A 24,488-nucleotide genomic window follows, 5' to 3' on the forward strand; every position below is an offset into this window, starting at 1 on the left:
AAATCAGAAATAGGGAAAAATTAGTATTGTTCAGTAATTTCCTTCTGTGGGTGTTGGGAGTTGAAACAGGTCTCTGTACGTCTGGCTGGTCTGAATTTCCGTACTAGGCCAAGGTGACCTTTCAGCCTCGGTATTCAGTGCTGAGGTTACAGGTACCATCTCACTGTCCCTCATGTGTCTAGTGTGTTGCAGATGACTGAGCATATAGATTGTCCATTTCTCTGGAGCTGGAAGAACCCAGGCAGCAGCTGCCACTGTCAGGCCAGCTTTTTGGTCACACTCTGCGTCTCCCTGAGCTGCTGCCTTCCTTCCCGTGTGGAAGCAGGCCAGAGAATTTGGGGGAGCTGCAGCACCAAGCTGGGAACGGGGCTGTTGTGTTACCTGTGCTGGGCCCCATGGTGAAGGTGGTCCTGACATTTTTATCTCATGACTGGGGCTGTAGCCATTTCTAGAGCAATTCCCAGGGAGGCACAATTTAAAACAGATGTCCTGTAGCTCAAATTCTATTAAATACCCCAAGATGGTTCTGGAGCATGTCCTGGGTGAAGGAAGTGGCAGCCCGCATTGAATGCTCTCTGTATTGTCAGTGTGTCACCCCTGCTCTCTCTCTCTCTGTTGTCAGCATGTCACCCTGTTCTCTCTCTGTGTTGTCAGCAATGTAGTAGGCACTCATTTCTTCCCTGTGGGCAGTGTCACCCCTGGGCTTGTGATCCTGGGTGGGGGGCATTTTTAAGCCACCACCATCATTGTCTTTCCCCTGAGGTTCTGGAGTATTTAGAACCCAACTCTATGCACAGAGACAAGCCCATAGCCCTTCAAAGTAAGGCGGACTAACGTCCACAGAGCTGTGTGAACAGTGCAGGCTTCCGTTACCGCCATCAGCTTAACTTTGCTTAGTCAGTGCCTGAAATGCGGCTCAGACTCAGCCTGAGGGCTCCCCTGCCATTTCCTCATTTCATGGTAGAATGGTTGGGGATGAAAGAACACTTGGAGCAGCTAGCCCTCTTTCTTCAGGAAACAAGGGTGCGGCCAGAGCTTGTGCTGGGGGTTCTCCTGGTTTAACGTGTTGCTGTGGGATGGGTGAGGTGGTGTGAGCTTCGCTGAGCCAAACTGTTTCCCAGAAGCCCCTCCTGGTCTCCTTCAGGGTAGGGTTGGCCACCAGTGAAGTTCCAGTGAGTTCTGGAAGAAGAGAGTGCGGAAAGTTGGCTCAGGTCAGGCCTGGTTCTATCTTGTACGCAGCTGCTGGGATGAGCTGTAGCCCGGGTAATGTCAGCGTCTCCAGAGCACTCATGCCCATGGGTGAAAGCTCACAGGGAAGCGGAGGGTACTGAGGGCTCCGGGGTACTTTTCCAAGTCTGGGAAGCCGAACAATGTATCAAAGCATCCTTGTGCTGTCTCTTGGTTGGCTAGTATCCCATGGCCTATCTGTCCAGTACAGGTTGTTGTGGAAGTGAAGAAGTAGCCTAGAGTTACCACAGAGCACTGGATGGAAGGTTCCTTGATTTTGGGTCAGCCATTTTTTTTTCCCTCAGTACTATAGGTCGGGGCTAATGTCCCTTGATCAAAGGTCCATGAATGTGAAAGGCCCAGTCCCCAGAAAATGGTGATGCTGGGAAGAGGTGGGACCTGGTAGAGGGGCGGCCAGGTCATCGGCAAGCATGGCCTCGAGAAAACAAGCTAAGTTTCCCATCTACCGCGAAGTCTGTGATGCTCAACTCTGGTCATTTGGTTGGAGATAGGGTTTCATGGAAGCCAGCTGCTGGCGCTGAACTCGCTATGTAGTTAAGGATCATGACTCCCTGATGCTCCAGTCTCTTCCCCCAAGTGTCAGGGTAACGGACAGGTGCCACCACGCCCAGCACTTGGAGAGCACCTTCAGGCTGTGAACCCGCAGGGTGTTCCCCCTCCCAGAGGTCCACCGGCCTCCGACAGCCTGTTTTGCTTCCCTGTGACGAGCATATTTACCTGTATTTAGGGACAAGCGGAGCACTGACTGCAGGTTCTTTACTACGGTGGAGGGCAACTGAGGCTGGCCCTCACCTCTTGTTCTAGGTACAGATGTTAACAACTGGACGGGCACTGAAGCAGGTAATAATGCTGTCTGGGTGCACACTCTGTCTCAGTGCTTGGAAGGCCAAAGCAGGTGCATCACTGTGAATTCCAGGACAACCTAGACTACAGAGAAACCTGCTATCCTAAACAAAAACAACCCCCCCACACACACACAAAGCAGGTTACAATCTTAGGGCACTGTTGTAGGTTTTGTTTCACTGGCTACTTCTGAGTCAACTTGACACAAGCCAGAGCCACTTGTGACAGAACTTGAGTTGGGAAAATGTTCCCACTACAGTAGCTCGTGGGCAAGTCTGAGGTACGTTTCCTGGACTGACGTGGGAGAGCCCAGCTCACTGTGTGCAGTGTCACCCCTGGGCTGGTGACCCTGGGTTCCCTAAGAAAGCAGACTGTGGGCAGCAAGCCAGTGAGCAGCGCCCTCCATGGCTTCTGCATCAGCTCCTGCCTCAGGTTCCTGCCCTGTAGGCATTCCATCCTGACTTCCTTCCATGGCCTGTGATGCGGAAGTGTAAGCCAAGTGAGCCCTCCCCTCCCCAAGTTGCTTTTGGTCATGGTGTCTCATCACAGCCACTCAACCCTAAGACATGGCTTTGAGTAATCATATATACATACATATATGCATGTATATGATTTCTTACCTCTTAGAAGTTAACTCCTCAGAATATAAATATACCATGAACCCAGATTCCTAACCAGTGTTGTCTGCAGAGTAAATATTTGATGAAGTGGGGCTGGGACAAAGGAAAGATTCCATTTTGTGTTTTATGGTTTCTTTAGTTCCAAACCAGGGCCTGCTAGCTAGGCACTCTGCCACTGAACTACATCCCGTTACAAGGTCTCTACGGAGTCCTGGCTGGCCTGGAACTCCCTGTCTGTCTGTCTGTCTGTCTGTCTGTCTGTCTGTCTCTCCTCTCTCTCTCTCTAGTTCACAGAACTGTGGAATTTGTTCTTTTCTTCCATGTTGACATGGGTTCTGGGGAGTCCTGAAATCAGGTTGCCAGGTTTGCATGGCAAACACCTTTACCCACTGAGGCATCTCACTGGCTAACGATTTTCTTTATGCCCATTCTGTCTGCCTTTTACTGATAGCATTTCATCTCTTTAGTGTGCTTTTGATTAAACTTGTGAGGCTGACATGATATTATATAATATACAATAAGCATTTCCCATGGTCAAATATCTAAGTAGAAGTATTGAGGAGAACAGATTTTTGTTGTTGTTGAGATACGCTCTCCTGAAGTACAGACTGGCCTCCTAACCCACTGTGTAGCCAAGGGTAACCATAAACTCCTCAAGTTCCTACCCTCACACCCGAGTGCTGGGATGTTCATTGCTTACCATGTCTGGTTTATATGTATGGAGCTAGGAGTCAAATTCAGCACCATATGAATTCGAGATGAGCACTCTACCACCTGAGCCTCATTCCAGTTTCCAGGGACAATGTTTAAGACTATCCTTCCTCGAGGACTATGGAATCATTTGTGGTGGGTGTACATGCAGACGGCTGGTGTTTCCTTTCTGTGCTGTACATGTATACCCTAAATCCAGGCCGCTAGGAAGGTTTCTATAGTGTGCACTTGGCATAGGGAAGGCAGGCCAGCATCCACTGTTCTACGTGAATGACACTTCCAGCTGAAATGGCTAAACTCTCACTGGTGGTTCTGTGACTCCCCTCTTTGCAACTTAGATAGGGTGGCTCCCACCCAGGTAACAGCTTCAAGGAGAGGTCACTTCTCACACTTCTGTATAAACAGGTACCAGTTCTGATTTTATTTCATCATATTAACATACATGACACATCGAAATGAGAAATGCACAATTGAACCATTCAACAGCTTGCCTTACTCCAAAGACCACTATATTCATATTAAACATTTATACAGTCTTCCCACTCTAACTTTACAAATGTTCTAAATGGTTTCCAGCATTTCTCAGTCTAGTTTTGCTCATTAAAATCACTGCTTTGCATCACTGCATAAAACTCCAGGCTTCCCTGTGCTCACAGGAGGCGAGCGGACTGCCACACTACCCAGTGTGCCTCGGGCAGCCCTTTCAGCATGGTGGTTGTGGTTCCAAGAGCTGCTAACATAGCATGAGTGGTGCAGACTGACAGCTACAGAGAGGGACATGGCCCAGATGGCCCCACATGACATGGCGTAGGCAGTGCACCGCCCAAAGATGCGGAAGCCAAGTCCCCTGACCCTCCTGGAACACACTTAATGATGGGGCTGTTGCCTTCATTTTTAAATTGTGTCTTACCAGTGTGACAACAGGGTGGATTCTTACACATTTAGTGTGTATATCCAAATTTACTATGAAGCTTTGAAAACTTGGTTACAGAAGATTTTGATATATATCAAAACCACAGACTGCTGAACAGGACCTCCCCAGAGTGGCAACCTGCTCCTGTGCAGTGTCTGTTCTGCCTGCCTTCAACTTATCCCCAGACACAGCTCATCCTACAGAACCAGTGTGCCCATGATGCTCCGAATCATGATCAAGCCCACCAGCTTCGAACCATGTCACTCCATGCAGGTTTTAGCATCACTATGGGAAACATTAAGTCACATCCTAGTCAAAGGACCATCCATTTCACAAACAGAGAAACCTGAGATATGAGTCAGCCCCTAGCTACACTTACAGTAAAGAACAATGGCCATACCTGCCCTCACCCCCAGCCTGCCAACGTGAATTAAGGCCTCGAGGACTGTACTCTAGAGGGTAACACTCAAGTCAGGAAGTTTAAGGCAGACATGTACTGTCATGTACACACTTGTTCTTACTACCTTCTATTCTCAGCTGCCAGGATTGTGTCCACAGTGACTGTGTGCCAGGAACTGGTCCTCCACTCTGACATGGCTCTTCTCGGAAAGCATGCTGGGACAGCTTTGAAAAGCACTTCCCTGTATTCACAACTCAACAACCCCTTTGTAAACCTAGCATGTTTTATTCCCAATAGTTCTTGCTTACCAAAGCCCATGATAAGCTTAGAAGTCTAAGAAGATCCTTCAAATAGTACCCTTGTTGCATACCACAGAAAAAAAGCCACCAAGGAAATGGGTTTCCCGCTTAAATTTTACCGTGCTGAATCTTCCTAGAGTTTTATTCCATGTCCTGGAACAGAACTGGAAAGCATCTGTTTTGGCTGAGAACCTGAAGGTGCTGTCACTCGGCTGGCTACCAAGCCCAATGATTCACATTTACCTCTAAACCAAGTCAATTTAAGGGTTAACAATCCCACTTTAGATAATTCTTTAATTTTTATACGGAGGGAAGGAGACTGTTTAGTGTTCCATCCCTGGCTTAAGTCTCTAATCTACCTGACTGCCCAATCTCTAGCTATGCTGAACTCTAGTTGGTTTGCCCTCTTCATTAAAGCTGAGAAGAAGGTTACATGGCAACTGCTCGTCCAGGCCCACTGGGATTTTGTGCATAGACAGTATGAATTTGTCTGGAAAGTGACAAGTTACTTACTAATTCACAATGCCTAGAAAATGGGCTCCTAGACATGGTAGTGGTGATGGCCCCAAATTTCTTGTCTGAGGTACTGGATTGGTTATAAGTAGATCTGGGCAAGGCTCCTAATAGTTCATCCAGAAGAATGATGTCCATGTCCTTCAATCAAGCTTGGGTTTACAACTCAGCTTTGGACAGGATCATTTCTCTTAGACTTACCACTAGGGTCTGTCCCTAAGAGGGTCTTTCCACCTGACCCACAGCTGGCTCAGTCTCAGCGCTACGTGCACAGGGAAGGGCCTGGGACAGAGATGAGTTCTGGATATCTCTGTTATACATGGAAATGGGAGGGATTTTCCCTCTAACATCAATTAACAAAACCCGTTGCTTTTGTAGGAACAAGATGTGCAATTCACTGAACAAATCTCTTCTCCTGGCTGGGGAATTCTACCATCTACCCTTCCACTATTTTCTGAGAGAATTGCTGCTCAGTGCAGGTGGTGAGAACTGTGTCAATCCAGCTTTTGCTTACACCGTAGCTCTATATTCCAAGAATATACGTATATACATACACATATTTCAGATTTACAGGGAATATTTTTTTGTGAACACGAAACAAGACATCGTCAGGCATTACAAGGGTCTTTCTTCTCAGGAGACCTCTATGATCTCCATGCTGCCCGAAAAGCTAGACTGACTGCCCACTTTCCCCAGCTCTTCCCTCGACCTGTTCTCTGACATGATGCTCTCTCCAAATTCCATTTGGCAGCTTCTGCGTTTAAACTGCTTTTCAAAGGGGCTCTCTTCATGCCAGCTCCGTCTCGAGTCAGCTCTGTCACTGGGCTTCTGCCGCCTACGAACAGAATAGACTTGGTCACTGCAAGTGGGCAGCTGGCTACAACTGTAGGCAGAGTAACTGCTGCTGCCTCCATAGATGGCTGAAGCAGAGTAGAAGTGTGAAGGCTCGGTGGCAAAGTACCAACTATTGGTCAGGGAGGGGGCAGAGGACTGGGGGGCCAGAATATCCGAGTGCCAGCCCTTGAGACCATGCCCTGCAGCAGACTTGGTGAGGTGTTGCTGGCTGGTGGAAAGGCCAAAGAGAAAGTTGGTGTGGTAATTGTCCTCTACACTCCCACTCCGATGCAGCGGCGAGAAGAAGGACCTCTGAGTGGCCCCACTACTGCTGGTTCTCACTGAGTGCAACCGCTTGCTCTGGCTCTCGGGAGGCCTGGTGGGCTGGGGTTGCTTGGGGACGTGGGCCTCCTCCTTATCTGGGCTGGTCTCTGGAGTCTGCTCAGATACCTCCTGGACGGGGGAGAACTGGCAGAGCTTGTTGGTCCCATCCAGTGTGGCAGAAGGTTTGTAGTATTCCAAAGCGTCTTCGGATGAGAAGCCATGGAGAGACGCTGCCACACTGGCTGAATACGAGACAGATTTAATATCGAGAGAGAAGGAGCGCTTGAGCTTGTTGCTGTCTTCCAACTTCTCTGTGGACAGCTGGAGTCCGGTGAATGCCTGTACTAGTGGGCTGTCCTCCAAGAGTGAAGGCTGCAAGCTGGGCACACTGGTAGGATGTCCAAGCCTTTGCCCTGCTGCCTCTGAGGTAGAGTTGGCACAGGGTGGACTGAGAGACAGTGTACTCTTGCGTCCACCCTCTGAGGCTGCGGGCTCGCTGGTTTTGTCCAGGTGCAGCAGCTTGAGTTTGCTCTTTGACCCTGACATTCCAGTCTGTTTCTTAATCATCTTCTCATAGTCCATGAGTTGGCCCAGAAAATTAAAGTTCGGAGATATAGTAGGTCTTTTTTCTTTCACAAATCTATAGAGAGGACAAAGGAAAACCCTTGAATTTTACATCTATACTTTGTCTTGAGGGCACTAAGTGAGCTAGGATGATACTACACCTTCCCAATGCTTTGGAAGAAGGTTCATGTACATGTCCAGGATCAAGGTGGAAAACACCTTGTGAGGGGGCTGTGGCATGGTCCAGTGCACGCTGCAGGGCAGCCTGCAGGCTCCTTGTGTCTAAGAAGCCAAGGCTTCCAACGCAGTGGATAAGTGGACTACTGCTCAGCCCACTCCCTGCCATATACACCAGACCAGCTGTGCTAAGCCACTCAGCAGCCTCCATTCCAGTGCCCCTCCCCCCTCTAACTCCCACACTCACATCTCAAGACAGTTCCCATAGAGATGGCACCACATGACAAAGTGTCAGGGCACTCAGTTCTGTATTTTTTAATATTCAAAATGACACGATAACTGGTTCACACTGTCCTGCTGTACTGAGTTACTCAGTCCTTAACCTGTGGATCTAGATCAGGTCACAAAGTCCTGAGGTTCACATGTCCCAAAGTAGACAAAGCTACTCAATGTGGAGCTAGATTCAAAATCTGGATGTGTAATGCCTGGGCCCATTTTTGTGACCACCATACTAAAACTTCATCAAGACACCAAAACTCACATAATAAAACTGTGATGTGATATGGGGTGTGGGCTTCCCACCTGGCCTCAGCCTAGGCAGAAGGATGACAGGGAAAGAGGCCTAGCTGGCGAAAGCTAGTGCAGAAAGGAGGAGCCATCTCTTCCAGTACCCAGAGAGACAGGCTGGCTGAGCAGCTCATTTCTTTACAGTCTGAGAAACTCAAATATTAAAACAAACCAATATGGTGCATCTATATTCTTATTATTTTTCACATGAAAACCAACTACTTCTTGCTATCACTGCATGCAGTGAACTCAGACTCATTTGTCACCAAAGATGCCAGTCCTCGGCAGTCCTGCCAGTTTCTGCCTTTCCCATTGAAATAAAAGGAGAAGGCAGCCTAGTCAGAATTACTACCTGTAAAACCTGGCCAATTAGACAGGACAGGATGCTTTATTCAGATTTTATACGTGAGTTCATCAGGCTTTTTCATCTTGGAAGGACAGTGAAGCAGAGCAAACTCTGATGGGCAATGTGCGGGAGACCCTTTCCCCGCCTGTCAATCAGAAAGGCCATGCTTCTCTAGCAAGGGAAAGGAATAAGCTCTCCTTGTCTATTGTTACTAAAATGTAGCTGAGGCCCGCTTCAGGGAAAATGAAAAGCATGTCCCATAAGCATGTTCCTGTCCTTACCTGTAAGCCTCATCTAGAGACATGTCCATCCTCTTCATGATGTAGGCAATAGCAATGGTGGCTGAGCGAGAGATCCCAGCTAAGCAGTGTACCAGCACACAGCCATTGGAGGCTTTTGCTTTCTCTGTGGGAGCAAATTTAAGAACTGTTACTGGTAATTGCTTCAGTAAGGAAATCTTATACTCATCATTCCTCTGAATGTTACTGCCACTGTCTTCACCTGAAACTTCAAAGCAGACCTCACTCCATAGTCTCCTAGTCATCCTTTAGTGTTATTAGGAGGAGGGGGAAAGGCAGGTCCCAAATAATTATTTGTAATGTGAGGTTGTCTTGACCCAGCTGGTCCCACCACCCTTCTCTGCCCCAAATGAACACGCAGATACTATATTAATTTTGAAACTATTGGCCAGTGACTATGGCTTCTTATTGACTAGCTCTGTCTTAGTTATTAACCCATTTCTATTAATCTAAGTATTTTCACGTGGTCTTCTCTTACTGGAGAAAGGGTCCAGACCTGTTACTCCTCTGGCATCCTACATGGTGATTGACTTTTTGTCTCCTAGTCCCACCTATCTTGCAGCCCTGTTGGCCAGTAGTGTTTTATTCATCAACCAATAAGAGAAATATACACACAGAAGAACATTCCCCATCAATTATTAGTAAGCAATGGTACTACCTCAGATTGCTTGGCTCACTCTTCAGAACTTTTGCCACATAGAGTGTATGTGTGTAAGAATATGTGGAAGACAGAGGTCAATTTCATTTGTCATTCCTCAGGTGTACTTTGCTTTTCAGACAGTACTGGCCTGGAACTCATCATGTAGGTTAGGGTAGCTGGTGGGTTAGCCAGCAAACCTCAGGGAATTCTCCTGCTTCTGTCTCCCCAGTACTGGGATTACAAGCAAGCACCACCAAGGCCATCATTTCTACATGGGTTCTGGGGAATCAAAGTCAGGTCCTCGTGTTTGCACAGCAAGTACCTTAAAAGGCTGAGCTATCTCCCCAGCTACTTGCTTAGCTCAAAATCATGTACACGCTAGACCAGAGCTCTCTATGGGGAAGCAGGAGTTACTAACATACTGCAATATTTTAATTAGAAGCTAAGTCAGGGGGATTCACAAGTGCTGCCCTCTTTACTGATGAGGATCTTCAAATGCTTACAGGTAGGAGCAGATGACATTATCTCAAACGGCGTGCAAGCAACTATCATGACTCACTCTGTTCTGAACAACCACATATGTGCTCAAACATAAAGTTGTTCCGTGAGGCCAAATCCTTCCCTTTTCATTTATTAGTCAAAAGATGAGGTTCTTTGTTTTGTTTTGCTCTTTGAGACAGGGTTCCTCTGTACTGGATCCACCTGCCTTTGCCTCCCAAGTCCTGGGATTAAGGACATGAGCCACCACTGATAGTGGCAAGGTTAAAATTCTTAAAATTCTCAGAACACAAGGCACTGGCTCCTAAATATAAAGCTGCTCCCACTTTGCAACCTGTGATAGACTTCTAGTAGACATGACTTTTTCTCCTTATATAATAACTGAAGAGGGAGCCACAAGCAGCATCCCTGCTAGAAGAGGAAGCCAAATGAGAACAAAGGAACACAGTCTACTCTGACACACAGAGCCAGGCTAACACAAATAACACACGGGCCTGCACATAAATCTTGTTACGTCAGCCACTAGCATTTATCTTCTACTCCATATTCTCTCCTTTTCTTGGCTGGCAGGCTCAAAGGTAGGGTTTCCACTTACTGGCAATTCTGATTTTCTGTCATAGCCATTGTACTTTCCTATAATTTGATTCTTCCCCTTTTTTCTATCTCAAGGCATATGGATGAATATGTATATGCTGATCCCAATACCTAGCTGCTCCAAAACCTGATGGGAAGCAGGCTGGGAAGGGCTACGAGAGAAATGCAGTGTAGACTACTATCTATCATGTTTAAAGCTCCAAATTCCATTCCCGGTGTGCACACTAAAGTCATTTGGTTTGTTTCTTAATTTTTATTGTTTTTTTCTATTATTGCTAATAATGATCTGGGGTAGGAGAGATGGCTCAGTGGTGAAGAGCACTTGTTGCTCTTGCAGAGGACTGGGGTTTGGCTCCCAGCATTCACACTGCAACTGTGTATAACTCTAGCTCCAGAGTATTTGATGCCCTCTTCTGACCTCTTCAGGCAGCAAGCACAAACACACATGCAAGTAAATGTGCATAATCATAAATCTGTAAATCTAAAATAAAAGTTTAAATAATGATTATCTTAAAAAACAGACTATAAGAACCTATCACACTGTTCTCACACTCCTCAATGGTTCAAATACTAAGCAATATTATGCAAGCAGTTAATACTGTCTGGCACAATTTTTTTAAAGGTTATTATAAAAAATGGGGGAAATGGCAAGAAGGCTCAGCAAGTAAAAGTGTTCAACGCACAAGCCTAATGGCCTGAGTTGGATCCCTGGAACCCACAGTGGGAGGAAAGAACCAATTCCCTAAAGTCGTCCTCTGGCCTCCACATGTGCAGTGGCACACGTGTGCCACACTCCTGCATCATATGCACACAATAATATAATGACAATTAAACTAAACATTTTGAAGGAGGTTGCAAATAAATAAAACACAGTCATACAGCCAGCAGTCTGAGTATCAGTGAAGCCACAGAAACAAGAGATGCTACCTCGAAACAGAAGGTGGAAATTGACCCTAGATCATTCTCTGACCGCCACACATGCAACATGTCACGTCTGCTGTGTCATGACACACCTGTACTCAATACATACAAGTAAACGAGTATTTTTAGAAACATGCATTACAATGTTGATGATGGATTTCCTTTCCCCCTTCCATTTTCTGTATTGTGCTCATGCTATTTTTACAGCCACAATTCATCAGGTAATTTCTAAATTAAATATAAATGTAATTATTCTATATGGGCTTATTTGCACATAGGTCTTGAGAGATTGGGCGCTAACCTTAGTCTTAGAGTCACACACACAAAGACCTGGCAGAGACGGAAAGGACCCATGCACAGGACAGCCTGTCAGTCCTGAGCGGGCTCTCAGGAAGCAGTCTGCTTGGCTGGAAATAACTGGAGGCGGCTGCAAAGGTGGGGCCTGGGTTGCGGTGGGTGTTTCTTGGGGATGTTAGGTAAGAGACACGCTTTTGTGTAGGAAACTAAAGGGTCTCTGCAAGTTCTGGAGTAAGGAACAAGAAGACAGAGATGGTGGAACTGGATATAACAACAAGTTAGTGCTACAGAAATTCAAGAACAATGTTTAGGTTTAAATACAAAGTACAGAACCCTTTGTCTCTAATAACAAAAAGGAGAGGACTGAGAAGTTAAAAACTGAGGACACGCTGAAAGTGTTGAGTCAGAGAGTTCAAAAAAGGAAGTGATGGTGAGGGGGTCAGATCTACAACGGAGAAAGAGAAGAAATGATCATAGTAATCTTTAAATATCTGTTAGTCAGAAAGGGTAACCTGTGCCTGCGATCCCAACTACCTGGGAGGAGTGCCTGGCCTGAAGTTTGAGGGGCCTGTCTCAACAGCACAGCAGGAGCCTGTCCCAGAAAATGCAAGGGGAAGACAGAAAACTGAAGTGTTTCTTCAGAGCTCACCCTGAGCTGCACTCATCTGATTTACCCTCCACTGTGCCTACAGAGTACATCTACTGCCGTCAGCTCTATGTCAGGAAACAGGCACACCACCGAGACTTTTAGCTTAGTTACACACAACCACTTAGCTGATAAGGAAGGACTCAGAGTTTGGCTCCAAAGTACATCCTTGTAATCAGCTCTCTATGTTGCCCAAGTGCAGAATCACTGAGTGACTTGGTGGGGGGTGGGGCCAAGTAGGAGCTTGGATCATGTCTCTGAATCAACATGACATGCAATGGAACATTAATCACCATTGTCTTCTTTTTCTTAAGGGCAAAAAATGAATGCTATGTTGAATATACTTTTTAGAAGTACAATGAGAAAGTATTAGCTTGAAGAATTTTCCTTATGATTATTTTCAAATTCTTCAATGTGAACTGTATGAGAGACTAGCTTCTGTTTATGCATGTGTGAGTATGTGCTGGAATTTCACCGGATCTAAAACTACTTGAAACTAGTGATGCATGGACTGAGGCTCAGGAAATCTTGTAACATATAAAAGGACTGTATATGCAACGGGGGTTTTCACAGGACTTGGCTTTTCCCAGGGAAAATACAACACCAAGAAAGAGGGAATATCAGCCAGCTTCACCAAATGTTTCAGAGGATTTGAAAAGTGGGAGGGTGAGGGTTAGTTCTGAAAGCTTAACTGATTTTTAAATACTTGCAACACATAATTCAGATCCTGCAAGGCTTAAGCCTGATGTTGTTAAAAGTTAGCTAGCAGGTCACAAGGCCAATCCTTTAGGGGCAGCATGGCACACATCACCTTGACCATTAAATAAGTAAAATCACGTGCTGTTTTCAGGCTCGAGATCTCTGAGAGAGGCAGGGAGGGAGTAGCTACACCTATCTGTGACACTATGGTTCAAAGGGCTTGTTCCTCGTCTTAAGCTACATACCAATGAAATCCACAGACTTGTCCAACCATGGCAGAATTTTCTCACAAAAGCTGTCATTCACAGGGACTCGCAAGAAGTGAGATTCAGGTATAAAGTCAGGCTTTGGACAGGTATTGCTGGCATTTAACACATAGCCAATCCCATTCTGTTGCATCAGCTCCTGTAGAGGGAAAGAACAATTAAAGGGACTAATATTAAGTATTAAGAGTCATTCTGGAAGATTTCTGTTTAATATTATGACAACTATTACCAGTTTCTGTGCAATAATAATACAAATAGTGAAATCAAAAAATCCAGTGAAGTGACATTTACAGATTTAAATTTGAAAGTTAAAAAATTATGGACACAAAATCCATTTAAAATAGTATGCCTGAAGAGCAAGCACACACGGTCAATACAGTCAAGTCTCAGTCGTCTCCATTGGTAGAGAGAGAAGTAGAACAAACAATACAATGAAACAACAGAGCACATAGCTCTCTCCACCATGAGCATGCTGGGTGTTCTCTAGGACTCAAGCCTAGGCATTCTTGTTGCTTGGCTTAAACAATCTTTTTGAAGGCTACATCTATCTGAGTTTACACCTACTGGATACTGGGATCCCACAGGCCTTTCACATTCAACTGCCAACTGCCAGAAACCAAGCACAATACCCTCCTTTTTGTGGTCCTGAACTCCTGTTTTCTGTCTCATCTCAACACTGAAGAACACTGAGAACATCCACCCAGCCAGCACGTGGCTCCTGTTTCTTCCTCATAACCCAATTTCAAGCCTGCCACATCCCTTTGGTATTACTCTATTCCCATTCACCACGCAGTGATCAGTCCTCAAGATAACTTTTTAAATACCCTCATGTTTGGGGTATATATTTCCCCTCAAAACCATATTCTTTACAACAACTAGGGTAATATTTTGTTTTCTTTTTGAGACAGTGTCTTGTTGTATATCCCAGCCTGGCCTCAAACTCCGGACTCAAATGATTCTCCTGCCTCAGCTTCCAAAGTATCTGGTACCACAGACTCATGCAACCACACTCTGCTACTGTTTCTTATAGCTAAGAGTAGGCTAAGTGCTCCTGGTATACTCAATCCCAGAGCATGGCATGTGGACTCACCACCTTCTGTGTTTAGAAAGTTCCACTCCCGTCTTCCTGTTGGCTTCTTCCCACTTCCTACTCAGCCTGAACTTACCTATGAATTCCTTCCCATGGACACACAATTAACCATTTCAAGCTCTATCCTTCTAAAGTGCTGTGTTCATACCATTATAACAACATAGCATTGCATGTTGCATTAACAGTTAATTCTTGTTTCCCCTTTTAGACAGTAAAACAACGAGTAAGGTCTTGAACTGGTCTTGTTTTGCTTGTGTAACTGCACTAATATGAGTTTGTTATTTGATAGACACATCTACCCGTGACTAGGCAAGCTGAAACAGCCAAACTCTGGTAAGTCTTCCCAGTGTTCTAGCCTTGGAATATTACTCTAAGCAACTCTAGTCACTTCTTTTTTTTTTTTCCCTTGGGACACCACCTTTTTTGCACTTTTCCAACTACTTTAAAGACAAATGGTAGTTTCTTTCCTGTTTACTTCCTGAAGCATGCTGGATGTCTCCCTTCTGCATTTTTCACACCTGGTATAGTAAGTGTATTTTATCTTGTACAAAGAATACAGAGTGTGTGCAACCTTTTCTCATTTCTGAGATAACACCAAGAAACATCTTTTGACTTGAGTGGCCTTCTTGGCTTGACCAACCCCTTCTTTACACCAAGCACAAGGCCCTGGTGGGCTCATATGCTCCAATGAAGCTCCTGGTAGACCATAAGATCTTACTGGTGTCCATCACAGCCTTTAGTCTTCAGTGCTTGTGGCAGAGGGACACCACCCAAGATTACCATCTGATTCACCACAGGCCTAGTATATCCCTGGTAAGGAGACCAAAGAGACCCACTAGAACTAAATCAGCCTTTCTTACTAGTATCCTACTAAGGAACCACATTACACTTGTTCCTCTTCTTTACAATAGCATTACTAAGTTTCATTATGCTAAATGCAAAAAGAGGGGACCGGAGAGGTGACTCAGCAATTAAAAGCACTTGTCTTGTAGGAGGACTGTGCTTCTGTTCCCAGCACCCACATGATGGCTCACAATCATCTGCAACTCTAGTTCCAGGGATTCTGGCCCCTCTTCTGAACTCCTTGGGCACTGAGCATGCATGGTACATATTTATACATGCAGAAAAAACTTTCACAGATATAAGGAATAAATGAATCTAAACTTCATTGCTCTTAGAGACAGAATTTCTCTGTATAACATTCCTGGCTATACTAGAACTTGCTTTGGAGACCAGGCTGGCCTCAAACTCACTGAGATCCACCTGCCTCTGCTTCCCAAGTACTGGGATTAAAAGCAAAGTAGAGGAATGTTGCCCAGAGTTGACCTCTGGCTTCTGCTCCCATCATGCAACCCACCTACTCCCTCACAAATCTGTTTATAAAATGTTATTACCAGCTGCTACTTAAAATTACTTTAGGAATTAGATAGAACCTGATAAATAAAACAAGGCCAATTTTTAAAATAAAAAGGTAAACAAAATAATAACATGTCATATAAAATGAAAATGTAATTTGACAAGTCAAATTCCATAATGCCTTTATGTGTAGAATTCAGCGGGAATGTCAGTTAAAGAAGGAAATCATTAAGGATGATACACCGAAGGTTGGCACATACTTGAAATGTGACTTCTAGCTTAAAACCACACATTAAATAATTTATATGCTACATGAAAGTAGGAGCAGGGCTATCTGGGAAAAGGAAGGGAACTAATTACGTAGGATAGAGGACAAAAATGGGTTGGCCAAAGTACACAATACATTTGAATGAAAATGTCTTCATGAAACCTAGCACTACATAGTTTACAAGAATTCCAAGTCAGCCTGGGCTAAAAAAGAAAGAAATCGTAAAAACAAATATACATTAATTCACTAGTTTCTTTGTTGTTGTTTTTGAGACAGGGTTTCTCTGTGAGACAGCCCTGAAACTCATTCTGTAGCCCAGACTGCCTCTGCCTCCCGAGTACTGAGATAAAGGAGTGCAACACCACTGTGCAGCCAATTCACTAATTCCTAATGCGAGTTCTCTCCCCAACTGAGCAGTTGTTAGGGAAACCACACTAAATGCAACTATCTGTTCTTTACTTTTTAAAAAAAGAGCAAGATCTTGCAAAGGGTTGGAGATATAGCTCAGTGGTAGAACCCTTGCTCTAAGTTTTATTTCTATTACCAAAATAAAAAAATAACCAGTAAATAAAAGAAAAAGTAAACAAAACAAAAGACTTAGGAAATAATGTCAGTACAGGCACCTCCATTATGACTGCCTCTCAAATATTTGATAGTTGCCTCATTCCCACCTAATTTAGCTTAGGTCATACAAAAACAAGTCTCTGCCGTCACCCTTATTTTATCAGTATATGTACTATTTTAATTAATGTACGTAATTACAATAACAAGCATACCGGCCCACACAGGTCTGAGGGCAAACACCTATTCTGGTAAGCACACTGTTCAACACTGGTGTCAGCTAGACTAAGGGCATGAGGACTTGACAACGCATCTCTGATGTTAGTTATGGAGTTCAATACAGCTCTATTGTCCTCTTGGTGGATGTTTCTTTAATGTTTTCATGAATGTGCATATAAGTCAATGATAGGATATATTCATTTAATTTTTTTATTTTTATGTGTGGGTTTATGTGCTCAACATGCATGCAGATGCCCATAGAGACCAGAAGAGGGTGTCAGATCTCCTGGAACTGTAGTGAGAGGCAGTTGTGAGTCGCCCATGTAGGTGCTAGGAACCAAACCTAGGTCCTCAGCAAGGACACGAAATGCTCTTAACCGCTGAACCATATCTCCAGCCCAAGGCACTGTAATTCTTTGGTGGTATAACTTAAAAGTACATTCATGAAGAATAAATATTTTGTGAAATGATTATTCTTCCTCATAAATGAATACTGATGCCTTTGTTGTAAATTAGATATAGTTATATAATTTTCATCTCATTGTTTCCACATTATATAAAATACACACAACTGAATAATTAACTCTGTTCTGTAATTACATAGCACAATCTTTAAACTTCTAGAGAGTAGTCCTCTTACATGATAAATATTTAGCTTGGACTTTGAACTGCTGCTAATACATGCCCTTCCAATGATAAGATAAACCCTGGTTGTCAATACCCACTGACGTCATGATGTTGGAGTTCTGGGGACTCACCTCATCACCTCTAGCCTACTATCTAATAGCTACAAAGCTTACAGAATTGCTATCGCCTGCAACCCACACTTGGACCATTACCCGCTTTCCTGTTCACTCTTTTACCCCACTATACCCAGAACCCTTCGGTCCTTCACTCTGGCAATCCTACCCACCTTCCCCATTCTTCATCCCCATGGAATCTGCCTTCCTTGTCCACCTTAAACTCCTCAGGCAATTGCTACAACCACTGCCTTGCTTCTGTCCTCAATTCCTTTGCCCCTCTACATCACTTCTTCATGCTTGTCAGCTCTAATTCCTAGTTAACCTTAATCCTTCACTGAATCTGCGTGTGCTCATGGAGCTGAACATGACTGGAAAAACCTCAGCAATGCCACCTGCTCCCACCTTTGATTCAGACTACTCAGCAATCGAGGTATTTCCCTGGCCATGTGCTTACCCTCTCTTGTACCATTCCATTCATTACCCTTCCCCCAAAATTCCTAACGTATTTCTGTGCACCATTACTCTTAGCTGATGGAAGATCTTGTTTTCCTGCTACACGAGAAAATGAGACCAATTGCAGCCGCATCTACCTTCCCTGCACACACATCTGTACATTCTATCTTCCCAGCAGTTATTACAGATGAACAGCCAACATAAGGTCAGTCTCTCTACGTGCTTAGTAAATTCAATCTCTTCTTATTCAAGGATATGACTCTAGCAATTGTTGGCCTTTCTCCTACATCAATTTTCTACTCTCTCAGATGATTTCCTCTACTAACAATCAAACAAGTATTTCTTCCATCTTAAAAGTATCTCTTTGCCTTAAGCTCCTCTTTTTAGCAAAATTCCTTGGAAGAGTTGCTTATGCTGTTATCTCCATTCCTTTCTGCCTATTACTTCTTGTACCCATTTATCCCACGGGCTTTCCCATCCCTCCACCAAGACACAGATCATAAATTACCTTCATCTCCATGTTGCCCTATCTAATGGCTAATTCTTAGCTTTCATCTTTATGACCCACAGCACCATCCGGCACACATATTAGCTCTCTTCCTGGATAATGTCATCCACTTGCTTCCTGGACTACTAGTCTCCATCTCTTTCCTTCTTCAGTATTTATTTCTAAGAACACTTTGTTGAATACTTTTTAGGACACCAGACTTTCAGTGCTAATTCACCTATAGCTTAATCTACTTCTCCATTTAGACTTTCTTAATGATCTTATTTTTATGATGCTAAATACTGTCCACATGCTAATCCCTTTCAAGTTTCAAAGACCCCATTCTGAATTCAAATCCCCACCTGACTACTCAGAATGTCCACCAGGAAGTTTAGCAGTCGTCACCAACTTGGTGAGTCTATCATTGGGCACTTCCTGCACTTGTAAGCAGCATCTCCTTTCTCCTTGACACCACACACACACACACACACACACACACACACACACACACACACACACACAAACACACAACACTCCTGTCATCTACTCTACCAGAAAACTCTTAGGCTCACCTTCAAATCTAGTCAGAATTCAACCACTTGTCACTCCTGTTACCAACTTGATTCCAACCTTTATCAGACCACCAGGCCTGTGCCTGGTCACTCTGCTTCTGTGCTAAGGTCACACCACCTATTTTCAACACTGGCACTAAAATGACTTCATAAAATCTTGCCCTACTTCTCCCAGAGGAAATCTTTACAAAGCCAGTGTACAGACTTGCCCTCCTCCCAGCCTTCTTCTCTGGCCAAGCCTCCCATGCTCACTCTGTTCCAGCTACACTAATCTCCTTGCTAGCCTCTTATGCCAATTCTCTCTGCTCTTTTCTGGGTGCCTTCTTCTGCCTGTGTTATTCTTCCCCAGATAGCCAGATGATTTGCTCTTTGCCCTCTTTCAAGTGTTTGTTTAAATCTATCTCAATGAGACTTATCTTCATCACCCGTTTTTCATTAAAACCATGCCCCAAAGACACTCCCAACCTCTCACCCTATTCCTTCAGTGTGCTTATCTCCATAAGCACTTATCACCATAATACATGGGTAATGGATGGATTGTACTACATAATTTACCCATTTACTCCACTTACTGTTTCTTCTCTTTTACAGATGTATCCCCAGTACTGAGAATAGATTTGGCAAATAGTAGAACTTCATTATTTGATGAATGAACTATTACCCTTAAAATGACTGAAATCACAATTTAGTAACTACTTTATGAGTATATTTTGACGAAGAATCTCCATAGATGTTTCTGAGACACTTTCATTTGGGAATCCATAATAAAATGTCATTAAACTACGATCCAGTCATTTTATAAATTATGAGAGACTGTTTTACCTGAGTTTCCCAGGTTTATTTAGGAAAAAAGAAAAGGATTTCTGAGTAAATTAGCAGCATGGAAAAAAAATTTAGCAGCTGTGCTGAAGTAATTTTTAAGGACAAGATAAATTGCCTGTATCAAGTTGCAACTGTTTACGAATAAAGTTTTAAGTATTTCAAAAATAATCATGTAAGGCTTATCATGCATCAAGCATGAAGAGCAGGCCAACCCACAAGAGACAACAGTCTGTAGGGCAGTCAGCCGTACAAACACCAACTACACACAGAGGAGTCTGGTGCACACGGCAGAGCAGAGCATTATACAGCACTGGAGTGAAGCCAAAAAGGAGGACTCTGAGAGGAGACCGAACGAGAACTCCAGGCTTCACCTGAAGCTTAGACAGACACAGTCTCCTGCAGTATCCAGGGAGACGGAGTCATACCTATAAAGATAATACAGTTACTGGACGCTTCATCTCAGCTTTTGCATATATCCTTTTGTATTCATTGAGCCATCTCTAGATTACTTATAACATCAAATATAATGTAAACACTATGTAAGCACATGCAATACTACATTGTACACATGTCAGTTTTTTTGCATATTTTTAATCTGGAGTTGGTTAAATCCATGAATGTGGGACACAAAGATATAGGGGGTAACTGTATAGTTACTGTGAGTGGGATGCAGAAAGCAGTTGAAGATGAAGAAAATACGGAAGTAGCTGGAAGCACTGAAACTGAGAAGATAAGCAGAGGATGAGATCAGAAGAGCTGCAAAATCAGTCAGGTCACAGAAGGTCTTGAATGTCAAACTACAGAGTCTCAATGCTACCAGGCATCAGTCAACTCACGCCTGTAATTTTAGCCCTCAGGAGGCTAAAGGAAGATGATTACAGCAAATTTGAGGTTATCCTGAGCCAGATAGTGAGTTTCAGGACTTACTGACCTGTACAGGAGGATGCTATCTCAAAACAAAGCAATGTTTTAAAAATTAAAGTTAAAAAGACATAGGTATGGCATACACTGGGACAGACAGAACTACATGGCTGAAACTCGTGTCATCCACACCACAATTCATCCCCCTTACTGCTAAGTAAAAAGAATTTTATCAAGTGCCACAATAAGAGGCTAATGAACACACGACTTACTAGAAGCAATTCATAAATAGTGTGCCATGGCATAATGAAAAGAATGAGTTCACAAAACCCAGGGCACAGCCCAGCACATTTTCACTCCTGCAAGGTCCTGGGTTGGCTCCTTGTCCTCCCTCAGCTTTCATTTCTTCCTGTTAATTAAGGCTGATGGTGGGGATGTCATAATGAAGGCACAATATGAGGGCATACAGTATGTCACATAAAAAGTCTCACTAAATACTGTAGCACTTTATCCTGTTTTTAAAACAGCTCATAACTGGGCATAGTGGCACAAGCCTGTATGTGCACTCAGGAGGCTAAAGCAAGAAGAAAGATCACAAGTTCAAGGCCAGCCTGGGCCCCATAATGAGACTGTCTTTTTCTCTTTCTTATAGGAAGCATGTAAGTTATAGGAGATATGATATATATATGTATGTATTACCTCAAAGCCTGTAATATAAATTTCCCTTTAATTCAAACTTTTATTCCTCTTATTCAACTGAATAAAACAGGTCAGATATAAGAAAGGGTTCTCCTGCAGAGTAAAAAACATGAACTTAAACAATGGGTTCTGGTTCTAACACATAATTAAAGGTGTTCAAAAATAATATTTATAGCCAGGTGTGGTGGAATAGATCTTTGATCTCAGCACTTGGCAAACAGAAGTAGGAGGGTCTTTGTGAGTTCATGAACTGCCTGGTCTACATATTAAGTTCCAGGCCAGTCAGGATTCCATAGCAAAACCCTGTCTTAAAACAAAACAAAAATAGTAATATTTATGAGTCAAAAGAAGACACATAATTCTGTTATTATAATTTTCATTAACTTTTTTTTTGACACAAGGTCTTGATATACATACTAGGTAGTTCATTTGGCTTGGAATGCTTTATGTAGCCCAGGCTGGCCCTGATTCTCAATTCTCTTCTCTCAGTCTCTGAAGGGCGGGGTTACAGGCATGCACTATTGCACTTAGCACTTCATTCACTTTTTTTTTATTTAAAAGTTTGTCTCCTATACTATAAAATAAGCTTTCTACAGTTAAGACTAATTTTTAAGTACAGATTCTATAATCTGTTCATAAGGTCATGGAGTCTTAGGGAACACTGATTAAAAAAGATGGCCTTGCCGGGCAATGGTGGCGCACACCTTTAATCCCAGCACTCAGGAGGCAGAGGCAGGTGGATCTCTGTGAGTTCGAGGCCAGCCTGGTCTACAAGAGCTAGTTCCAGGACAGCCTCCAAAGCCACAGGGAAACCCTGTCTCAAAAAAACAAAAAAAAAAAAACAAAGAAAAACAAGATGGCCTTAATAACCCCCCCCCCCACACACACACAATTTCTTTATGTTCAGCTAGTCTGAGAACAGAAGATCCCACTGAATTATATGGGCATTGCACTTCTGGATAATGTCACTTTAAGTTTTCTTTCTGAAGTCAATTCCATGACACTCTGTATTTGCCACTCTATTTGCATTCAACAAAGACCTCAAGTTCTACCTCCTCCAGTCAGCCTTCCTCAAATATCAGAGACCACTGGATCTACCACTCAGCTGCATGTGCTATCCTGTGATGACTACAATGCATGCTCCTACCCCACAAGATGGAATAGGTCATTTCATGTGAACATCACATGAGTACTAAGAGTCAGGAATGACCAGTTTTCAGGGAGAGAAACAAGGGTTAGTAATTTGATTAAAGTGATAGTGGTTAGAAGGATAACTGGCACGCAAAACTGTTTCTACCCGACGTTGTCTCCCAGCCATCATGTGGTGCGGCTTCAGTATTGGGAGTTGTGGTGAGTAACCTTGTCATGTGAAATGACTGTTGAACGAGTAAGTCTTTTCTTCTCTAAACAACCAATGTTTAAGTGTATGGTGTTCTACACATAATACCTACAATATTTTTTATAATTTTGGTGATCTTCTTATCTTCCAACATCATAAACTTCTCTGAGAAACCCCCAAATCAGAGAGTGACAAAGCTGTGTACAGGCTATTACCCAACACCTGTACAAAATAAATAGATCAGCTCTAGTCCTACCAGAAGCATAATAAGACAATGTGGGAAAAATCAATTTTATGTTAAAAGGCCACAATTAAAAAAAAAACATAAACCAAGCCAGGTGGTGGTGGTGCACACCTTTAATCTCAGCACTGGGAAGGCAGAGGTAGATGGATTTCTTGAGTTTGAGACCAGCCTGATGTATAGAGGGAGTTCCAGGATAGCCAGAGCTGCTTACACAGAGAGTTCCTGTTTCAGACAAAGGAGGAGGAGGAAGGAGGAGGAGGGAGGAAGGAGGAGGAAAAAGGAATGAGGAGGAGGAGGAGGAGGAGGAGGAGGAGGAGGAGGAGGAGGAGAAGAAGAAGAACAACAACAACAACAACAACAACAACTCTGATACAGATAGTTTGGTGACAGCCTAAGTGGTTCACTTCAGACACATAACAGTTTTCAGGCTACTCACACTAGGTAATTTTATCAGCACATTAGGAGCATTTAAGTATAAAATTTTAAAACGTCTCTAACTTCTAAGGGATAAGGGAGAAAACTAATCAAGAAGCTTGAGGGATGGAAAGAAATATACCTCAGTGGTAGAACACCTGTCTAGCACATACAAGGCTCCAGAATTATAAGAGAAAAAAAATCTCATTGTTCAAATAACTAGAGATCCTCCAACTTCTCTCATTCCAGATAAGAAATGGGCATCAGCAAATGATTTTTACAGTACAATCAACTGTTCTCACAGAACAAGAGTGTAGATTATAAGAAACAAAGAGTACAGTGTAGGGGTAAGGAAAAGGATACTTTGCAGCCAACGACTTCTCATGATTTTAAACAAAAGGCATGCCTTTAAAATGTGAGAAATAACTAGTTTATGCAAACAGTTTAACCTTACTGTACACTGAGGTACCTGAGGCCTCACATAGCTCTTACCATCTGAACTGTGACCACTCTACATCAAGGTGTGAAGTATAAAATACATGGAAGACTTCAAAATCTTGATACAAGGGAAAGAACATACTGACTATTAAAATGCTGATGTAAGTGAAATGACTTAACTAAATGACTTAGCTAAAATTAACTCTGAATTGTCTTCAGTTTTTTAAATAAAACTACTAGAATATTTTAAATTATGCACGCGACTTGTATTACATTTCTACTGAACATTACTGATAAAGAATTAGCTGTAGAAAAATCAGGAGAGGGAAAAATCCTCAACTATGATCCAAAAGACGATTGGGATTTGTAGGTCTTTCCATGCAGCCTGACAGAGAATTCCATTTTCCAGAAAACAGCTAGCATCTCTCCCACTGAAGCCAAAATCTTGGGTAAATGATTTAACAATCTGGGGCCAGCCTATATCCCAATCCTATGTGAATTAAATGCAACACTGTAAACAGCCTAAACTTTTTTCTTTTCTTTTTTTGTCACTGCCAAGACAAGACCTCACTATATAGCTCAGGTGTGGTCTGCAGTGCATGTTGAGATTACAGATGTAAGCTAGTATTCCTAAGAGCCAAGCACTTTAAATGAATTATAGTTTATAACTGAAATCTGGGGTCAACAACATAGCACTGCATTA

The 24,488-nt window shown here is 43.3% G+C and overlaps 1 protein-coding gene and 1 long non-coding RNA gene across 3 annotated transcripts in view; one reads left to right on the forward strand and one right to left on the reverse strand.

The window, feature by feature from the left end:
- Positions 1–3,820: 3,820 nt before the first annotated feature.
- Positions 3,821–24,488, reverse strand: part of Dusp16 (dual specificity phosphatase 16) — a 79,005-nt gene continuing 58,337 nt past the window's right edge. For both annotated transcript variants that reach the window (XM_040743420.1, XM_040743422.1), the window contains exons 5-7: positions 13,199–13,358; positions 8,641–8,764; positions 3,821–7,345 (exon numbers count right to left, since the gene is read on the reverse strand). In XM_040743420.1, coding sequence (XP_040599354.1) covers positions 6,181–7,345; positions 8,641–8,764; positions 13,199–13,358 — 1,449 coding nt within the window. In that variant the 3' untranslated portion in view covers positions 3,821–6,180. The remainder of the gene's footprint in view (positions 7,346–8,640; positions 8,765–13,198; positions 13,359–24,488) is intronic.
- Positions 17,543–19,746, forward strand: LOC121139672. The gene is made up of 3 exons (XR_005876567.1): positions 17,543–17,886; positions 17,985–18,114; positions 19,560–19,746. It is a non-coding gene; the product is annotated as an uncharacterized LOC121139672 (long non-coding RNA).

Source organism: Mesocricetus auratus, unplaced genomic scaffold (genome assembly GCF_017639785.1).
Source record: "Mesocricetus auratus isolate SY011 unplaced genomic scaffold, BCM_Maur_2.0 Super-Scaffold_100001, whole genome shotgun sequence".
Taxonomy (NCBI): domain Eukaryota; kingdom Metazoa; phylum Chordata; class Mammalia; order Rodentia; family Cricetidae; genus Mesocricetus; species Mesocricetus auratus.